Genomic DNA, 21569 nt, shown 5'->3' on the forward strand with positions numbered 1-21569 from the left:
CATAGAGTCAATTGGAACATTTAATGAGATCATGTGTAAGGTTGGTGGCTCTGTGCCTGGCACAGTAACACTGAGTACATGTGAATTATTACAGTGGTTATTTTAGTGAAACTGAATAAAATAATTTTTGTCCTGCCAATGAACACAAAATAAATGTGTGTGAGTCTTTGAACTGAAGGAGGGAAAGCATGAGTCTTAGGAAGGCAGAGAGTGGCCCAAGAACAAGAAATCAGTAATTATGTTGATGCATCTGGAAAGATCCTCCTTCAACTGGTTAGGACTAGTGGCCTTTAAGCATTCATAAAAGGCTTATTGAACACCTATTATGTATCAAGCACTGTGTACAGTTCAGAGGACATCAAAATGAGTAAGGCAGTGTCTGCAGGAAAAAGAGATAAGCATATGTCCAAGCTGTATCCTAGCCTGATTTCCCTGTGGGCTTGCTGGTAACTAAGATGCCTTTATGGAGGAAAGTGTGTCCATCCACAATTAGAAGGAAGACAGCCCAAAGCATCTTGGCACTGTTTGGGTCACTCCTGAGGAAAGAGCTCACAGGTGTAGTCAGACTGCTTTCTGGCTAGATAGTAGGAAGGGAGGAGAGACAATGGGAAGAGCTGGACACCTTGGAAGGGGTGTGTGTGTGTGTGTGTGTGTGTGTGTGTGATGTGTATGGTAAGGGAGTTCATGACTGGCAGCAAAGTAACTGGCTACAGATTAAGGAATTCAACTTTTACTCTCTCAAGGACGTTGCCCAGGGTGGGCCCTGTGTATCTCATTGCCTCAGGGAGAGGGAGCAGTTGTGTTGATTTTTGTCCTGTTGGAATGATATTTTGTCCTGCTCTAAATGGGATTTTTCAAAATTGTGGGGGTTGAGTTCTGATAGGATTATGAATCTCAGTGAGTTTTTCAATTAACGAATTATTCTAGATTCAAAATAGTCTTTGCAGATTTATTACATTTGAAATACATTGTCAATTATTTTAGATGTTTGTAATTTTTTTGCTTCTTTTTTCTTTTATAAGAGGTAATTCTCAGGCATTGCTGCTCTGTCTGGGAGAGACTGGGAGGTGGTTGTTAGCGCTAAGCTGAAAGAGGGGTGGCACGTTGTTTTGTTCATTACATGCTTAGGAAGGCTGAGGAGTAAGACAGACTCACATTTGAAGGGTGGCTGCTTTGTGTGAGAGGTCAGAGAGGTAAAGTGACTCAGCCAATACAATATAGCTAGTGAGTGGTCCAGCGAGCATACCAACCCAGGGCCTGGACTCCAGCATCCACCTGATTTCCTCTTTGGCATGTTTTCTTTAAGTGGATAATGCTGTTTTAGGGTGAACCATATGAAATTGTCACTTCTATACATTAAAACAGTTCAATATTGGCAATTTTATATGATTCCATCTAATACTTACATAGCCATTTATGACATTTTGCCAATATCTTGCATGGTCTATGAACAGTTTACCCCCCTTTTTTAATATGGGGTCTCCACAAGGTGACTTGGTTTCTTCAGAGTTTGGGTATATTTGGAACCTACTCAATTGCCAGTCAATATCCTGAGTCCATCTCTTCTTCACTAATGTTAGCATCAACAGTCATGATGTTTTCACAAAACAACAATTGACATATCACCCACAGAACATTATTTTATTTAGAACATTTAATATTTTACCAGGATTCAAATGGGAGCTGCTGTCTTTACTAGAAGAATATTTTTTCTTTGATTGCTAAATGGATAGGGCCTGTGAATGGATCCTTTTTTCCCTCCACCCCAGGGATTTCTTGTTCAAACAGAATTTGTTGTATCCACATCAGTAAAGCCGTGCTAATATGGGCTGCCGGCCAGATTGTAGAAATAGCCTCATTATATTGAACTGGATATCATAATGGTACCCATTAAGGTGGGATTCTTTCTGTGTTTGTGCTTTTAAACCCAAGTCCCTTGCCACTTTTTACATCTCTCCAAGAATAGCAACATTCTCTGGTAAAATGCAATCTTAGAATGTGCTGTCTCTCACCTCTTCCTACTGAAAACCATTAACAAAAGTAGAATCCTTGGTTCTGAGCATTCTTACGGGTTTGCAGCTGCTCTTCAGTCATTCTTTTTACTCTCTTGCTTGTAATGACTATATATAATGTGTTCTTGTGACTGAACCAGGAGCTTCACTTGTTTCAATACCTCCCACTAATTGATATTGGTGTCCAAACAAGTGACAGTCAAAGAGCTGCTTGTTATCAGATCAAACCAAACGCATCACAGAGTTTTTCATTTTAATTTTGATAAGCCATTAAGAGACTAATAGTATTGGAAGGCACAGCATTTATATTCACTGTTGAAATCTTACCACAGTCCTGGCAGAGTGAAGTATCTGTTGTGTTGGATTTGGATAACGGACCCTTGCAGGGTTACAGCTCAGTAATGCTAGAAGAATGAAGCCCACAAAGGGGAGGGCAGAGTGAGTGTCAATTTCATTCCTCCAATTAGAGCAGTTAAAGAAATAGCAATGTGCAGGATAGCATTTTATTGTGAAGGCTAATTGAAAACCAGGAAGAAAATATTTAGAGACGTTACATGGCACTTTACAGTCTAATCTCTTTTCTATTTGTGTCTCTTCTTGGTTGACTCAATAGGACCTTCATTATAAACAAATTGCTATCATTAGAATCAGCTTAATCTCTGTTGCTATAATTAAGATAATGGTAAGAAATGTTTTAGAGTGTAGTCCTCTCTATGACAAGCTGGGGATTGTTCATGCATTCAATCAGCAAATATTTCCCCAGTGCCTACTGTGTGCCAGGCCCTGGTAGGGCTACAGTGTAGCTGAAAGAGACAAAGTCCCTACCCTCATGGAATGTAAGTTTTTAAATATATGTATATATAATATACATTATATATATAAAATAAATGTGTGTTTTTGTGTGTGTATGTGTGTGTGTGAGAGAGAGAGAGAGAGGGAGAGAGAGAGAGAGAGAGAGGGAGAGAGAGAGAGAGAGAGAGAGAGAGAGAGAGTCTTGATCTGTTGGTCAGGCTGCAGTGCAGTGGCAAGATCATGGTTCACTGCACCTTGACCTCCCAGGCTCAAACGATCCTCCCATGGCCTCAGCCTCTGGAGTAGCTGGGATGGCATGCATGTGCTACCACACCTGGCTAATTTGATCATAAATTTTAATATGTTTATAAAATATTTATAAAGGAATAAAAAATGTCATATAATATCAGAAAGTGATAGGAGAAAAATTAAGCAGGACAAAGAGGTGGGAATGGTCAGAAAGGCTTCTCTAAAGACTCATAAATGAAGGAAGGCGGCCAGCGATGTGGAGTCTTACAGGGAGAGTATTCCCAACAGAAGGAAGTGAATGCAAAGTCCCTGAGGTGGAAACCTGCTTGGCATGTTGAGGAACAGAGAAGGTCACTGTGGTGGCCACCAAGTAAAAGAGGGGGAAGAATGGAAGGAAGTGATGCTAGAAAAATAGGCAGGGCCAGATCGTGTTGGATCTTGAAGGTTTTGGGAAGCTGTTGGAGAATTCTGCACATGGGCGTGACATGATCTGATTGTACGTGAAAAGATCATTCTGACTAGTTTGGAGAATAGGCTTTTGGGAGTATGGGTGGTGGAGACAGAGAATACCATTGAGAAATGATTGTAATTGCCATGGTGAGGGAAGACGATGGCTTGAAACATGGGGTAGTGGTGAGGGGTCAGATTTGGCATACGTTTTGAAGGTAGGCCCAATGGGATTTGCAGATAGATTGGATATGGGATGTGAGAAGATGAAAGGGGTCAAGAACAACACCTAGATTTTTAGCCTCAGCAACTTGGGTAAATGGTGGGAAGGAACAGTTTAGCAGGCAGAGGTGGCAACCAGGGTTGTGTGTGGACAACATGTTCAGCTTTGAGATGCCCATCATTCATCAGAGTGGAAATGTCACATAAGCGGTTGAACCTGGGGGTCTGTGGAGTTGGGAAGTCTGGGCTAGATATTGGGGGTAAACAGTGTATGGAATTTAAAGTCAGCAGAGTAGATGAGATACCCAGAGAGTATGTGTTAATAGAGAAGAGAAGCATCCTGAAGACTAAACCCTGCGGCTCTGAAATGTTTTGGGGTCTGAAGAAATAAGAGGCACTCAAAAGGAGGTTAAGAAGAAACAGGCAGTTGGGAGTAGGGGTGAGAGTACTTCACTGAAAGATATCCAGTAAGGTATGCCTTGGGGAAAGTGTGAAGCTTGAATTTTTTCCTTGGAACCCTCCCTTTTCAGTGGTTTCTTATCTTCTCTGTGGTCTCCTTTCATCTGATTCCTTTCATTTAAAACAACAACAACTCAGATAACAACTGCTTTAGTTCTCAAAGTATGGCCCTTGATTGCAGCATCAGTACCATCCAGTAGCTTGTTAAAAATGCAGATCACTGGGCTCAACCGCAGACCTACAAATGAGAAACTCTAAGGGAAACAGCCCAGCAAGCTGTTTCTGAGGCGTGTTAACACACTCTTCAGGTACTTCTGAGGTGTGCTGAAATTTTAGAACTACTGCTTCCAGGAAAGTAGCTGATAAACTAAATAATAAATGATAACAAATGAGGCATACACTATTATCTCTCTCTCTTTTTTAGAGATAGGGTGTTACTCTGTCACCCAGGCTGGAGTGCAGTGGCATGATCATAGCTCACTGCAGCCTCAAAATGCTGGGCTCAAGCAATCCTCCTGCCTCAACCTCTCATGTAGCTAGGATTACAGATGTGCACCACTATGCCTGGCTAATTATTTTTTATCTTTTGTAGAGATGGGGTCTTGCTATGTTGTCCAGGCTGTTCTTGAACTCCCGGCCTCAAGCAGTCCTCCCACTTTGGCCAATGAATGAGTCATCACTCATTCAGCCCTACTGCTATCTCTTTCTGGGCCATCGGCTTAAGGTAAATAGATTAAAATATGAATAAATGAATTTTAAGCATCAGCTATTAGACCACTATTGAGACATCTTCATCATGGCCAGGGAACTTTCTCAAGCCCTATAAATCATAAAAACTGGCTGCTGCTGCCTATTCTGTCTTTGATAATGGGCTCTGTTGATAACTATGTATTCTGTATAGTAGTATGCAAGTTCTCTGACTTCAGGTATAGAGACAATGAAAATTTTGGCATTTTAGTGGGCAATCTGAAATCCCTAGCAACTACTCAGAACTTATTTTGTTTAAACGCAACTTATCTACCAGGCAATTTAAAATAATGTCTGAATACTGAAGCACAGAATAATACTACTAATAATGGTAGGACATTTGTTGAATTGTGGATTTTTATTCGTAAAATAAATCTCAAATTTATTTTAGTCATTTAAATAATAGAGTTTAATGTATATTTAGCCAAGCATTACAGTAGTAAGGGCTTTAAGGAGATTAGAAATAAATGAATCCAATTAAAGAACATGTCTATGAGATTTGATATGTCATAGGTATGAATGAACTGTTTGCACAGCAACTGTAAAGAAACCATTAATGATTAACTATCTAGAAGAGGTTTAATCAAGAATAAATGTTATAGGACATATTTTAAAATATTTAAGTTAAACAAATGAAGATTTGTGCATTTGAAAACATTACATCATGCCATCATTTTTTGCGGTGTCATTTTCTGGGGAGTTCAGAAACTGAGGCTCTACTTTTTTATAATCTACAGAAATGCCAGTGTCTTTGTGTTGTACAGAAAAGGGCAGAGCTTCCAACCTGCTGTGAGGTTTGGCCTTATGGGGTCTCCCCACGTGAGATCCTGTGGGGAATTTGGAGACTCTGTGGCCTTGGGTATGGGGTCTAAATTTCCCAGTGTTGTGGAAAATTATTTTATGATTACAGGTAACTTTTTTTGTTCCTAGAGTTTGTGTGGAGCTGAAAACAGGAGGTATGCTCTTTTCACCCCCCCACCAGAGGATACTTTTAGGGTTTAGGAATCAGTTTTGCTAAGAACTAGGTAGGAAAGCTGTTTCTGTGATAATAGAACCTCAACCAAATGTAAGATGTTCAGTAATGGGATCTTCCATTACTTATCATTTTTAGGTATTGGAAGACTTCTAAAGGGAAGGTACACTTGAAAGACATTAGCTTAATAAATGACAGTGAAGGATCTGGTGACGGGGATGGACACAGAGGGTGAGGAGGTGGGAAATAATGGAAAAGAGGGGGCCAGAATAACATATGTGTATTTTATTTCCTAGTTTTTGAAAATAAAAGAAGTAATACAAATGTGATTGATATTAATATTACTTTTTCTTTATATATATTTGATTCTTTTCTAGAAGTGGGCTACAATTAGGGGTTTAGATTGTGGAAGAAGAGACTGACAATTTTAAATATATGCCTCATTTGAAAGAGGCAGCATATTTTGTGTTTATTCAGATCTAACTTTTAAAGACCAACACCCTCTTCCAGCCTCCAAGAAAATAAGAAACAGAAAAAATATAAGGTCAATAGAATGTAGAACTTCAACCTGAAGGATTCACAAATATATTTAAACTTTAGTAGCTAAATATGGAATGAATTTCTGAACAGAATAAAGTTCCTTAGAACAAAAAATGTGGTCCCCACATTAGGGTTTACTTCATTTGAACAATGACAAATGTACCATTTATAAGCCACATGAAACTAAATTGTTTTAAGAAAGTACATGACAATACTTTTTTTTTAATTGTGGTAATAATTTGGATTATATTATCCTAAGAAGGAAACAGAAAGTCATATAGCTCACATGAAAGCCTTCAGAGACAGATAATTCTATAAGGTAGGAAGGGTGGAAAATAGATCAGAAAGTGAGTGAAACATGCAGGCACTGAGACAGCATGTGGATATTTTAAAATTACAGATGGCATACCTGAGGAGCTGAACCTTGAGGAAAAGGAATTTACTAATGCTTTCTCTTTTGTAATTTAATATACACAAAGAAGAAATTCTGGAAATGTAAGGAAAGTTTTAATATGAAATGAAAGCACCTGAAATTTGCCTCAATTAGTATTTTTTTAAAAGAAATATTTTTCTGATTGTAAAAGTCATACATACAAGAGAAAAAATTAGGGTAATGCAGAGATGTTTAAAGAGAAGATGAAAGACATCTTTAATCCATTTTCAAATATCAACTAAATATTTTAGTTTATTGTCTCTCAATATGCATATAGAGTACATGTCAAAGAGAGACAATTTTTTACTTTATTATGTATATTTTATGCCATTAGAGTAAAAATATTTAATAATTGCATAATATTTTATCACAAGGATATATCATAATTTAGTAATTCTATTATTGTTGGTTCTTCTTATTTGATTATTTATAATTAAGAGATTATGCTGTGATAAACACACTTGTATATAGTTTTTTTTTTTTTTTTTTTTTGAGACGGAGTCTCACTCTGTCCCTCAGGTTGGAGTGCAGTGGTGCACTCTGCTCACTGCAGTGCAGTGGTGCACTCGGCTCACCGCAATCTCTGCCTCTGGGTTCAACCGATTCTCCTGCCTCAGCCTCTCGAGTAGCCGGGACTACAGGCATGTACCACCATGCCAGGCTAATTTTTCGTATTTTTAGTAGAGATGGGGTTTCACCATGTTGACCAAGTTGTTCTCAAACTCCTGACCTCAAATGATCCACCCGCCTTGGCCTCCCAAAGTGCTGGGATTACAGGCATGAGCTACCGTGCCCCGCCCTGTATACAGATTCTTGATACTTATCTCTAATTATTTTTACAAGATATATTCCCAGAGGTGGAATTACCATAGTCTCCCCTTATCCACAGTTTTGCTTTCTGTGGTTTCAGTAATATGAGGTCAACTATAGTCCAAACATAAGTGAGTGCAATACAATCAGATATTTTAAGAGAGAGGGAAAAAGAGCATGTTCATATCCAATTACAGCATGTAGTTATAATTGTTCTATTTTATTACCAATTATTATTGTTAATCTCTTATTATACCCTATTTTAAAATTAAACTTTATTATAGGTATATAACAAAGTGTGTGTGTTTTCCTATACATACATTTCCTATAATGTATGTATAGGGTTTGGCACTATCCATGATTTCAGGCACCCTCTAGGGGTCTTAGAATGCACTCCCTTGGATGAGGGGGCACTAGTGTGCTGAATTTAAGGTATGAACATTCTTAAAACTCTTGATAAACACTACCAGTTTACTCTCTTACTAGTAGTATATAAGAGTGTCCATTTATTTCACCTTATCTTCTTTTTTTTTTTTTTTGAGACGGAGTCTTGCTCTGCCACCCAGGCTGGAGTGCAGTGGCCGGCTCTCAGCTCACTGCAAGCTCCGCCTCCCGGGTTCACGCCATTCTCCTGTCTCAGCCTCCCGAGTAGCTGGGACTACAGGCGCCCGCCTCGTCGCCCGGCTAGTTTTTTGTATTTTTTAGTAGAGACGGGGTTTCATCGTATTAGCCAGGATGGTCTCGATCTCCTGACCTCATGATCCGCCCGTCTCGGCCTCCCAAAGTGCTGGGATTACAGGCTTGAGCCACCGCGCCCGGCCACCTTATCTTCATTTGGATTTATTGTCATTTAAAATTTTTTGCTAATTTGAAAGCAAAAATGGCACCCATTAGCTGCTTTAATTCATATAGCTGCTTTCATTCATTTTACTCGTGAGGTTAAACCTTTGCAAAATGTTTCTCAGCAATTTGTGCATTGTTCATATATTTTTTCTTATTTTTCTACTGCAGATATATTGTATTTATTGTTGATTTGCAGAAGTTATTTCTCTGGGCGTCTAAAACACTATCTTTCTAACTCCTTCAATACAATTGTAATAGTCCAAATAAATGCCTGAGGATGAAATTAATTTAAAATTCCAATTTGGCTAAGTATCACATAGGCTGAGCCTGAATTATAATTTCATAAAATAAGTACATTTTATTAATGTGCGTAACAGTAAAACATGATTTGTTTTTTTAAAATTTAAGACCTTACAGAACTTCAGAATGGTCATTATTAATTATAATCTGAGAATTTAAGAATCTCTCACATAAACTCACTTACTTAGTAGATATCTCTTTCTCATTTATGTAAAAATATTTACCAGTATTTGAATTTTTGTTCATTTGGATTTGAGATGAGCAAAAGTTTATTAAAAGATAATTATTTTGTTAATCACTTGCAAGTGAGCATCTGTTCTATGTAAGATACTGTCTAGACAGTAAATAAAGGCTGTTTTAAGAAGGAATTTAGGCCGGGCGCGGTGGCTCAAGCCTGTAATCCCAGCACTTTGGGAGGCCGAGACGGGCGGATCACGAGGTCAGGAGATCAAGACCATCCTGGCTAACACGGTGAAACCCCGTCTCTACTAAAAAATACAAAAAACTAGCCGGGCGAGGTGGCAGACGCCTGTAGTCCCAGCTACTCGGGAGGCTGAGGCGGGAGAATGGCGTAAACCCGGGAGGCGGAGCTTGCAGTGAGCTGAGATCCGGCCACTGCACTCCAGCCCGGGCGACAGAGCGAGACTCCGTCTCCAAAAAAAAAAAAAAAAAAAAAAAAAAAAAAAAAAAAAAAAAGAAGGAATTTAGAAGGAGGTTATCAAGATATGAAGCCACCACACTGTAAGACAGAACATTAGAAATGCCAGATGAGTGGTTGAGGCAGTGAATGGTGTAGGAACTCAGAGGAAGGAGCTGGGAGAAATCGCCGTGGTCTGGAGGGGTGAGGGAACAAATTTAGATGTAGTGTGATGGCAGGTCTGGATTTAGCTATATTTCCACTTGTTCCATGGGTTGGTATGAAGGTATTAAACAATCTCTGTTATGAGGCTGGTTGACTTTGCCACATCTTATCAACATTTCACAATTTTTTTTGCCTTACTTTTTGGTTGTTATTGTTTGCCTGTTGATTACACTCATGTCTTTCCGTCTTGAGATTACAATGTGATAGCAAACTTTGTGTCTGAACCATTCCTTACCCTTATGATGCCATCCACTCCATCGCATGTTGGATGAAACCTTCAAAGTGGAGAAGAAAGATGGTTTCTAGGCAGAGGCAATGTATGTTTATGTAAAACCAAAGACTTTGGGAAAACTATTAAAATCACCAGATCAAATGGAGAAAACTACAAGGAGCAAACATAAATTCACTTATTAGTATGAGACTATTACAATTTCCAAGGGTGCCTTAGCCTAATTTCCCAGCAGATTGTCTTAGTCTGTGAGCTCCTCGCAGTATTCCTTCTTGTCAGCTCTCTCTGCTGGGCTCCATGGGAGCTTGAAAATGAAACATAAAGTAGGTCTCTCTGCTGCAAAGGTTTACCCAGTGGCCAGGCGGTAACTCTGCCAGAATATAAAGAAGGTCACGCACTTCGTGTAACAGTGACTCTAGAATCCAATTAAAAAGTTTAGTGTAAGGCACAGTCATTCCCACCTAATCCGATCACGGTTTAATGCAATCCTCTGCTTATTTCAATCAGCGCCTTTGGAGCCAAATCAATTGTATGTCTTTGTTTCCACGTTTTCCTTGGTAATTTGATCACCTTCAGCTGTTTAAAAAAAGCTCAATCGGGAAATCTGGCAACCTCTTTTAAGAATTGCCACATAACATAAAGCCAACAAAGAAGCTCCAGATTGGCCAGCCAACTCCAAATTGACGTGACAGAAGCAAAAATAACGTTGTCTAAAATGAAAGTGGAATATGGTGGGGTGGAAGAGAAAAGTTATTGCAAATAATCTTGAATCAACAAGAACTGATGAAATACTGTTGATTGCTTTCTCTATACACTCATTCAAACTCACTTGAAATTGTAAATAGCTCCAAATTTCTTTATAAATTAGTTTGGCTACTGGTATTATGGAGGCTATTCTCCCAGTTGAAATGATAGAAATAATGTGAATGCATTTTTCTAAAATTGACAATGCCTTTTTGTGGCAAAGACACCTTCTATTGGCTTTCCAAGGGTGTCACGCTGAGCTTCCCATATGGCATGTTGGCATTTGCCTCATGAGTGGTCACGGTGTATTGCTTAAGGGAAGGCTGAGGAAGCCCAAAGATACAAAAATGGCCCCATTTTCTCTATTGGAATTTGAGTTATTTCAAATATGTACATGACTATTATAAAGTTTAAAGTAGACTCAGATGGTTAATTCTGCAAATTGAATGATTTCTGACTGCCTGTAATGGAATAAGAGGATTACTTTGGTCTGTGCAAATATGGGTGAGATTGACAAGCTGCAAGTCCTAGTGATTGCAAATTTCCCATTTCAGATTGCTTTCAGAGCTGAGGCACCTGAAGATGTCTGGAGCTCTCTAGAAATCATTGAAGGGAGAAAAAAGTGTAAATTTTCCTCAGTAGCCTTTTGAAGGATATGTCAAATGCATGTGCCACAGTTCCTTTCCATATGCCAATCATGTCTGAGAGAACAGCATATACTGCCCTTGAGAAAGTTACCTCATGGAGCCCCAAACAGGGTCTGTGTGGCACTTTTCAAGAAAACTTTAGGAGAGAAGTGCTGTCCTTCATTTAGAAAATTGGATAAGTCAAATTTCTTACCACACTGATTTAAGAGTCTAAGTTCTGTGCAGCTGAGTATTTTACTTTTTTCCACACCATGAGGAAGCATTAAATGTATGATTCTACTGAGCATGCATGTAACTTTGAGGACATATGCGATACCAGAAAGTGCCTTATGAAATGAAAGGAAGAGGGTAGGGCCAGACAATTTGTGTCTGGGTTAGGAGGAAGAAAATGGAGCTCATAATGTGATTTCCATCAGCATTTAGCCCTTTAAGCTATACAAGTGAAATGCTCAATTTAATAGAATTCTAAAAGTAAAACAAATGCTTTGTTCTTAGTGAATCTGCCATTCAGAGCTGCTCTTGGCAGCACATCAACCGTACTTGAAATGGCTTTAAGTGGGTATTTTTTATTGTGCTTTCCATCCTAGCACATCTTTTGAGCTGTTGGAGTTTTGAACAGAGAGGCAGGAAGGCCAAATTCCTCTCGGAGTGACTGTGTTGCCATAAGGTCCCCATTTGCTGACTTAGCAATAAAGAATTTACCTTAAAAAGTATTCTGGCCATACTGCAATAGATTTTAGAGGCTAAAAAGTAACAGAGTAAATTAAAATGGTCTAGGATTGTATTAGTCTGTTTTCACACTGCTGATAAAGACATGCCCAAGACTGGGAAAAAAAAAGAGGTTTAATTGGACTTACAGTTCCACATGCCTGGGGAGGCCTCAGAATCATGGTGGGAGGTAAAAGGAACTTCTTGCATGGCAGTGGCAAGAGAAAATGAGGAAAAAGCAAAAGCAGAAACCCCTGATCAACCCATCAGATCTTGTGAGACTTATTCACTATCACAAGAAGAGCATGGGAAAGACTGGCCCCCATGATTCAATTACTTCCCCCTGGGTCCCTGATATGCAATTCAAGTTGAGATTTGGGTGGGGACACAGCTAAACCATATCAGGGATAGAAAGGAATGAAATACAGCAAAAGGTTTTTATAATGAAATTTATTGTAATCATTACCAAAGTGAAACTATTGTTCTGGGGATAGCAGGTGCCAAAACTTGTCACACAGTTTGGAAGGTAAGATATAATGCTATTTATTGAGTATTTACTATGTTCTAGGCACTGTGCTATGAGTTTTTCATAGAATATTTCATCTAAACTTCACCAAATCCAAGGCTAGTCATGGTGGCTCACACCTGTAATCCCAGTACTTTGGGAGGCCAAGGCAAGTAGGATCACTTGAGCCTGGGAGTATGAGACCAACCTGGGCAACACAGAGAGGTCTCGTGTTTACCAAAAATAAAAAAATAAAAAAATCAGTTGAGCATGGTGGTGCATGCCTATAGTCCCAGCTACTTGGGAGGCTGAGGTGGGAGGATCCCTTGAGCCAGGGAGGTTGAGGCTGCAGTTAGCCAAGATTGCACCACTGCACTCCAACTTGGGTGAGAGAGCAAGACCCTGTCTCAAACAAAACAAAACAGAACAAAATAAAAAAATTCACCAAATCCATATGAGTTACAAAAAAGAAATTGAGGCCTATACATAGAGGCAGAGGTTAGCTTAAACCACTAATCAACCTGCCATCATGGTCTTCCATTACATTTTGGTGGATTATTTTTGTATTTTTGATGTGTACCAAAGCATTAATATTTGTATTAATTTATCAAGAGCAGTTGTTTAACTCTTCTTTTTTTTTAGAGTTTTCATGTGAATATGTGAAATTTTAAACTATGTCTTGGTTTTAAATGTTATTTAAACCTATTTAATTTGAAGTATTTCTGTTATTAGAAGCCATGCAAAAATTTTGGTAAGACTTTTTCAACAGTGAGATGCATACCCTGGGTGGGGGCGGGGTCTGAAAGTGTGCAAGAGAAAAATAAATCCTTGCTTATTCCCTGCTTATAGCCATAAAACCCCTGGGCTGAGATGCAGCATTAGGAATGGGTTTACCAAGTTATTTGGCCAAACTTTCATGGGTGCACAATTCTTATTGTCTGTCTAGATCCTGTCCAGCAGAAACTAAATGTCTACTGGACTATTGTCCAATGAACGGAAGTGCATTTGACACAGGAAATGCCCAAGGGTGGAGGCTCTACCTCCTGTTAGAGTCCAGTTAACTTGGCTCACTGATGTCTAATGGCAGGTAGGTCAGAGGACTCATAGACCATCTGAGTTTTTTCTCGTGCAGAAAGGATATTGGGTTGCAAGTTGTTAGTGCTCACTGGGGAAAACAATCTTTCTTAGTTTCATCCTTGTTGTCATCTTCCTCTTCCTTCTATGTGAAATACTGTGCAAATGGTCATTGGAATATAATAAAATATCTCTTAACTCTTTTCCTCTAGGGACTTAGAATCCACTGAGAAAGACAAGACATAATCACTTGAAAAGTAAGGCTAGAGGTGGAAAAGCATAGTTCTTGCTTCCTTCCCCACAATACTCGGGAACTGGCCCTGGTACCTTCTTCATGAGGGGTAGGAACTTAGTCCTTGTGTTCATTGATGTCTCCCTGTCCCCAGAACAGGGCCCCATACAGAAAAGACACTCAGTAAATATGGATTGAATAAATAGCTTTAGCAGTCACGAAGGGCTTCATAGAGGCAAGTGGGAGTTAAGAAGAGTTTTATAGGTTAAGAAGAACCAAGAGAGTTAAAGTCAATTCGGGGACAACTGTTTGAATGAAGTAAGGGGTAGATGAAGGAAAATTTTGAAATATTTTCAAAAAAACAAGTGGGAGCAGCATTTTGAAAGATACTCCATTTCTGACAGAGTGCTCAGAGTCTACATGGTCCTTAAAAGGAGTTGATTAGAGCTGAAAAGCAGACCAGTGATGGGATAGGACTTCCCAGGCCTGAAAGACAAATTGCAGGTTCACTTTCTAAATTTTTACTGTTTATGTAGAAGAACATTTTTTTTTAAAGAAAGCTTGCATTGAGTGGATAGATTATTTGATAGGAAGCCATTGTAATTTGCTGATATACATCATTTTCCTGTGTTTTGTGGCAGTGATATTGTTGGAACTGTTTTAGCTGGTTTCTCTTCTTACTCACTTAAGGGACTCCTTGTCTGAATTATATTTTATCCATTTTAAATTGACAAGTAAAAAATGTATATCTGTGGTGTACAACATGATGCTTTGATGTACGTATACATTGTGGAAAATCTAAATCAAACTATTTAACATGTGCATTACCTCACATACTCATCATTATGTCTGTGTGTGTGTGTGTGTGTGTGTGTTTGTGTGGTGAAGATACTTTAAATCTACTCTATTAGCAATTTTCAAGTACTGAATTATACTTTTGCTTTTGCCTGATCTTGCTATAGAAGAACCAATAGGGACAAAGAAAAGAAGATAACTGAATATTTACTGATCCATGGAATGTGCTGGTCACTTTTACATATATGATTTTATTAATTTATTGGGTTTTAGGCTGAGTGCAGTGGCCTACGCCTGTGATCCCAGCACTTTGGGAGGCCAAGGTGGGTGGATCACCTGAGGTCAGAAGTTCCAGACCAGCCTGGCCAACATGGCAAAACCTTGTCTCTACTAAAAATACAAAAATTAGCCAGGCATTGTGGTGGCTGCCTGTAATCCCAGCTACTCGGGAGGCTGAGGCAAGAAAATCGCTTGAACCCAAGAGGTGGAGTCTGCAGTGAACTGTGATTGCGCCACTACACTCCAGCCTGGTTGACAGAGTAAGACTCTGTCTTAAAAAAAAAAAAAAAAAAAAATCAGGTTTTATATGCTTCTCAATCCAAAGACAATTAAAAATGCATGTAAAAAATTCTAAAAGGCAAACCCACTAGAGAATCAGAGAAAGTGAAAAATAAGAAAAATAAGAGAAGCCAGTGGAGTGTGTTGCACAAAATGCATGGCATGAGGACTTTGTACACTTGCTAGAAGTGATTACAAATCAGACTCAGAGCTTGGGGACTTTTGACTTTTAGTGCAAAGAGGGAAACTTGATGAACTATATGATTCACAGTTTCATGAGATCAAAATAAATAAACTACCCAGGGGCAGTTCAGTGAGTTCCGGAACCTGAGAGAAAATTCTCCCGTGAGTCTTTGTAAAGAAGACTCTCTAAAACATTTTATTTTGGCTGTCAGTGAAAAGGGTTAATGTCCTCTTATGAAAACTGAGGAGTCCAATGAGATTCACTGCTGTCTAGAAGCCAGCAGAGGTTGTATCTATGGGCAGGCCAAGGCTGTCATCTTCAGGCCCTAGATATCTCAAGTATACCTTTGTAATGAGCTTCCTAAGATAAGCTCCATACCACAGTCTGCAGTTATTATGTATGTTTATTTGTTTACTGTCTCTTCTCCCCAATATATTATAAACCACACAAGGGCAGGGTTTATAGGTATCTTATTTATTCTTACATCCTTATGTAACACAAAGTCTGGTGTATATTAGGAACTCAATAAATATTTATTGAATAAAGGAAGGAATGGAAAAAACGGTGGTATAATGTACCTAAAGTAACTGAATTAGCCTGTTGAGAGGAATGTTTAACTATTTATACTCCTGCTTAAACTAGTTAGCTAACTTTAAGAATGCTTTGAATGTTTACCAGAATGATTGATCTTAGAACGGCTGACAGTTGACATTCTCCTTATATTAGTGGTAGACATGCTACCAATAATCTGGTAGCATCAGATGACCACCCCACATAAGAAACCTGTAGAGTAGGTTGTTTAATTCATATCTCATCAAAGAGCTCACGGAAGTTCAGAAAATATGAATTATGTGCTTATTTTCCACTTAACTAATAAAAATAATGAGAAATACATTATTATCAGCACACTAGTTAAATATTAGGCCTTGCTAGAATAATCCAGGTGCTTGTGGAAGTTAGTTATAGAGCTAACTTTTGCTTGCTTTCTTTTCAAATATGGATTACTATCATTCCTGATGAGAGTATGCATGAATCCATTTCCTATGGTGGCTGATTAAGGGCTTTGTCCTTCCACCCTGCAGAGACACAGAATACAAAGGGCTGCAGCTCTCCCTGGATCAGATCTCAGTCTCCAAACGAGCCTTCTCCTATACCAGCAGCTCCACCCCCACCATGACTGACAACAGAAAGGGGGCCAAATCCCGGCTCTCCAGCTCAAAGTCAAAATCCAGGACTTCTCCATACCCTCAGGTAAGTGCATTGCTGTTTTGCAACTTTCTTTTGGTGATATGTTTTGAACTTGAAGTTGAGAAAGTATTAAAACTGTTTGGAATGAATTATCTAGTGTTAATAACTAAAACTTCTGTAAATCTAGAAGGTTCTCTAAACTATCTGCCTCCTTTTAAAATAACTGCTAGTAAAAATTTGAAAATTTGAAAATTTGTGGTTTACTGCATTAATATAAAGGTCACGAGAGTCTGGTTGTTGTCAGAACTATAACTTCTTTGTGATTTTGAGGAGATTGATCCTGAATTTCCCTCCCACCCAGTGAGTGACCAGAATGATGTAGCCAGCAAAATAAAATACAGGAAACAAGAGCTCGATGTAGAAAAATGAATCTTGGGACAGGAACTAAAGAAGAAGAAAATTAAAAGGGGAAGGCAAAGGAACAAGGATGCATGTTCCCATGCAATTTGAACACAGACTGGCTATTTACTAGAAGGAATGAAATAAAGAGGGTCTTCCAGATGGCCGGAATGGTAGGAAAAGCAAATTCTTCTTATCTTTGCAAGGTGGAGAGAAGATGAGACCCTGAGAGGTATTCCAGAAACATTGCAAGGTACAAATAGGATTCTTGGTTCTTGGAAGAAAAAAAAATTATTTTTTCTGTTCAGTCACAGGCATAGAGACTAGATTATGTCAAGGTGTGTAAACAGCTCTCCTGGCCTGAAGGAAGTAGAACAGGACTGAGAATTACCCATTCCCAATATCCTGTGGCCACCTCACCTCCATCCTTCTCTTTTAATAGCATCATGTCAAACCTCCTGCAGTTCACTAGAGTAGCTCGGGAAATGCTTCCTGGGCTAGTATAAAACCAAACTGGAGGCTGGGCATGGTGGCTTATACCTATAATCCCAGCACTTTGGGAGGTTGAGGTGGGGGATCACTTGAGGTCAGGAGTTCAAGACCAGCCTAGCCAACATGGTGAAACCCCGACTCTGCTAAAAATACAAAAATTAACCAGGCGTGGTGGCATGTGCCTGTAGTCCCAGCTACTCCGGAGGCTGAGATTGGAGAATGGCTTGAATCTGGGTGACAGAGGTTGCAGTGAGCCAAGATCGCTCCATTGCACTCCAGGATGGGTGATGGTGAGACTCCGTCTCTAAAAAACAAAAACAAAACCAAACTGGTTTCTGAGTCACTTATTCATCACCGTTTCTGATTCATTCATCATTTATTTTAACATATATTTTGTAAGTAAAAATGACAATCCAGTAGGCATAGAAACTATTGTTTTCTTATTTGTCAGAGTTATGTTATTCTGTTGATATCTATAAGTGTATACTATTTGAGAAAATGTTGGTCACTGAACCAGTAGTCACTAAGAGGTTGCTATTTGCTAGATTATTTTAGTGGCTTGGTGTATGAAGATGAACACAACATGGTCTCTGCCTCTAAGAGACTTATGTCACATGGTTTGGAGTCTTCCACAGAAGATCAAGTTTCCTTACTCTGGCAAAAGAAAGGAGAGTAGATGTGTGATGCCCAGATGTTTTTCAGTGTACAACTTCCATTATAAGTATGGGCACTTAATTTATAAAATATACACTTTAGTCAAAGTCACTGCACAGAAGAAGCTGCCTTTTTTTTTTTTTTTTTGTGAGATGGAGTCTTGCTCCGTTGCCCAGATTGGAGTGCAGTGGTGCGATCTTGGCTCACTGCAACCTCCACCTCCTGGGTTCAAGCGATTCTTCTGCCTCAGCTTCCCAAGTGGCTGGGATTACAGGCACCCGCTACCACGCCAGGCTAATTTTTGTATTTTTAGTAGAGACGGGGTTTCACCATGCTGGCCAGGCTGGTCTCGAACTCCCGATCTCAGGCAATCTACTCACCTAGGCCTCCCAAAGTGCTGGGATTACAGAGGTGAGCCACCATACTCGGCCAGGAGCTGCTTATTTTTATGGAACATCTAATGAGAAGCTTTTCTTATTGCTCTCTTGTACGTTGGGAAGAGAGTTTTATGGTTTCTTTTTACTGCTTGAAAAGATGGATTATGACGTTGGGTAGTTCTCACCTTTAATACGTAGATGTGTTGGACACATAGATGAAAGAAGAATTTAAATTAGGAGGTACTAAGTAGAAGGAGTTTGTCCATTGTTACATAGAAATTAAGCCACAAAAATAAAATCTCCCTATTGGACCCCCAAATCCTCACTGTCTAGTCTATGTTTTCTTTCATGCTCATCTCTTAACATCTAACATTTCTATTAGTTCACTCTAACAGGATACTAAATGTTTTAACTACCATTAGATTGCCCTTTCCCTGGGGTGAGGGTAGGCGGAAAGGAGTTAACTGGAAAGTTATATCTGTTCTATGATTTAAAGAAAAGGAACACAGATGAGTAGAAAGTCTAAAATTTTCTTATTTATTTATTTATTTTTGGAGACAGGGTCTCAGACTTTTGCCCAGGCTGGAGTGCAGTGGCAAGATCCTAGCTCACTGCAGCCTCGAACTCCTAAACTCAAGCAATATTTCCCTGTAGTACCAGCTTTCTAAGTAGCTGGTACTACAGGCACACAACAATGTGCCCCATTAACTTTAAAATTTTTAAATATTTTTTGTAGACATGGGAGGCTCACTTTGTTGCCCAGGCTGGTCTTGAACTCCTGGCTTCAAGCCATCCTCCTGCCTCGGCCTCCCAAAGTGCCCATTTTTCATTTTTTCTCTCCAAAATTGTTCTTTCTTCTAGAAATGTTCTATGAAATGCACATGCACACACATATGTCCACATAGGATTTATCTTAAAGTTTGTGTATTTGTTATTGTGGTTAATACTTATATAAACTAGTCTTTAGAATTTCAACCATATGTCTCACTTGAAATTGCACAGTCATAAATTAAGTTTACTTAACATTTATGTGCCTAGTTAAGGTTATTCTTTAATTGTGTTTAGATAATCATGGTACTAAATCAATCATTGACTGAGTTCCTCCTGCGTGGGTTGTTGATAACCTAGAGATCAGAATTGGAACATGCTATCCTTGCTGGTATAGACAGACGAGAAAGCAGGCATCTACAGTGAATTGTCATAGGCTGAGAGTTTCCTCTGGGGCACACTGGAAAAGTATGGTGTCCAGGGCAAACTCATCACCGTTTCTGTTGGAAGAAGCAACTTAGAAGTCCTCCATCTTGGATTTTAAATTCTCAGAATTTTAAAAAATTAGCTCCTCAAAACTCTTATCTGGTCCAAATTGTTTGTATATTGTTAAGGAATAATTCACTTTTAATTTTCATGCATCATTGCTATTACATGTCTTTGACTTAGCAGATGCTAGCTGAATACCTGCATTAAAAAGATACTTCTCTGGTCATCATGATAGTTGGGAGTTAGGGGTTGGATTAAAAAGTGCTAAACTATAAAGAAATTGTAAAAGAAATATCCTTAAGTTTTGCAGTACAGATGAAGTCATAAATTATATACTAGAATAAGTATTGTCTAGGAGATGGTATATACAAAGGACATTGCAGGTGGTATGAACAATATGGACTCTAGCTTGGCTGAGGAAGGTGTTGTGGGAGACCTGGCATCAAGGGTAGAACTCAGGCATATGGGCATAAGGGAAAGGAGAGGGGACTTCAGGAAGCCTAGGATTATGAGGAAATGCAGGAATAAATTGTTAATGTGATTGGGTCTAGGGGTGGAGTGGAGGAGGATTGGTGTCTTTTAATGAGAACAAAGAAGAAGTGATATGTTTGGAAATATAGACTGGTACCAACTATATGCTAGGCCAAAGAGTTTAGAGTTTGTTTTTGGAGAACTAGTAAAGGTTTTGAACAGGAAATGAGAGGATTAATGTGATTGAAGCAAGGAAAACTATTTAGGGGACTAATTTTAATAGTCTGACATGAGTCTATGAAGATCTAAACTAAAGTTCTCTCCTGAAATAAAAGGGACTGTAGAGGAAGAATGGATAAAATGTTTTATCCTTTGTTGCTTGTAGAACTTTTCTTGTCATAAATATATTCTGATCATTCATTATGGATTTAGTTGGAAATTATACTTTTAAAACTTACTTTTAGTAGTTATTGACACACATATTAGATTCTCCTTTTTGTATTAATAGCTGCAAAATAAATTCCTTTTTTAGTGACTGAATGATAAAACTTTGAATTGTATTTAATTTTAAATATTTCTGTCCATTTTTTCAAACATAAGGTGACAGTCTTTTTTGTTATTTACATATTTACATATTTTTGGCATGGAAATTCACATTAAAATTTTCAAGAGGCAGTTTCCAGAGCAAAAGCAAAATTGGACTCATAGGGTAATGTCTTGTGCCTCTTTAGCTACTTACATAAATGGTGATTTAATGATTCTATCACTATTATTCATTAGGCTTTTTGCTCTGACTAGTATGTATCAGGCATATCTAGATTTCTAACAGATATCTAACAAATGGCAGTAATACTGCTTTTTGGAATTATTTAGGCACCCTTATACAAATATTCAAGACATGCACAAATTGTAATTTGCTACCACTGTAAGAATTAAAGAAAGAGGAGAGAAACATGCAGGGTGGCTCGCCAGTCAACAAGGACAGGTTTATTTCAGAAAATGAACCTGAGAGGGACTTCTGGCTGAGTTAGGTCAGAGCCACACTCTCTTACAGACTAAGAGTTTTTAAGGGTTCAGGGTGGGAGAGTTTATTAGAGGCTGGGACTGCTTCTGTGTCTCTTTGTTGTGCTTATCTGGGAGGGAGCGTTGTGTGTCTGTTCCCATACATCTTCATGCAGCTGCAGGCATCCTCCGGAGTCGGCTTTTAGCTTCCTTGTGTTAGTAAACCTGAAGGAAAAGGAATGTGCTTATTAAGGCCCACCGTTTTACTGGGGCCTATTGTATGAGGGTAAAGTTTGGCAGTTACCCAAGAGACTTCCCCACCACCTCCCTCTGTGCCCGAGCTGTCTTATCTTATTTTACTGTC

General features: G+C 38.9%; 1 protein-coding gene across 1 annotated transcript in view; it reads left to right on the forward strand.

The window, feature by feature from the left end:
- The window catches only part of SIM1 (SIM bHLH transcription factor 1), an 82050-nt gene that overhangs the window by 28930 nt on the left and 31551 nt on the right, over positions 1 to 21569 (forward strand). The window contains exon 10 of the mRNA XM_010389423.2: positions 16448 to 16616. Within this exon, the coding sequence (XP_010387725.1) occupies positions 16448 to 16616 (169 nt within the window). The remainder of the gene's footprint in view (positions 1 to 16447; positions 16617 to 21569) is intronic.

The sequence above is a fragment of the Rhinopithecus roxellana genome, chromosome 4 (genome assembly GCF_007565055.1).
Source record: "Rhinopithecus roxellana isolate Shanxi Qingling chromosome 4, ASM756505v1, whole genome shotgun sequence".
In the NCBI taxonomy this organism is placed as follows: domain Eukaryota; kingdom Metazoa; phylum Chordata; class Mammalia; order Primates; family Cercopithecidae; genus Rhinopithecus; species Rhinopithecus roxellana.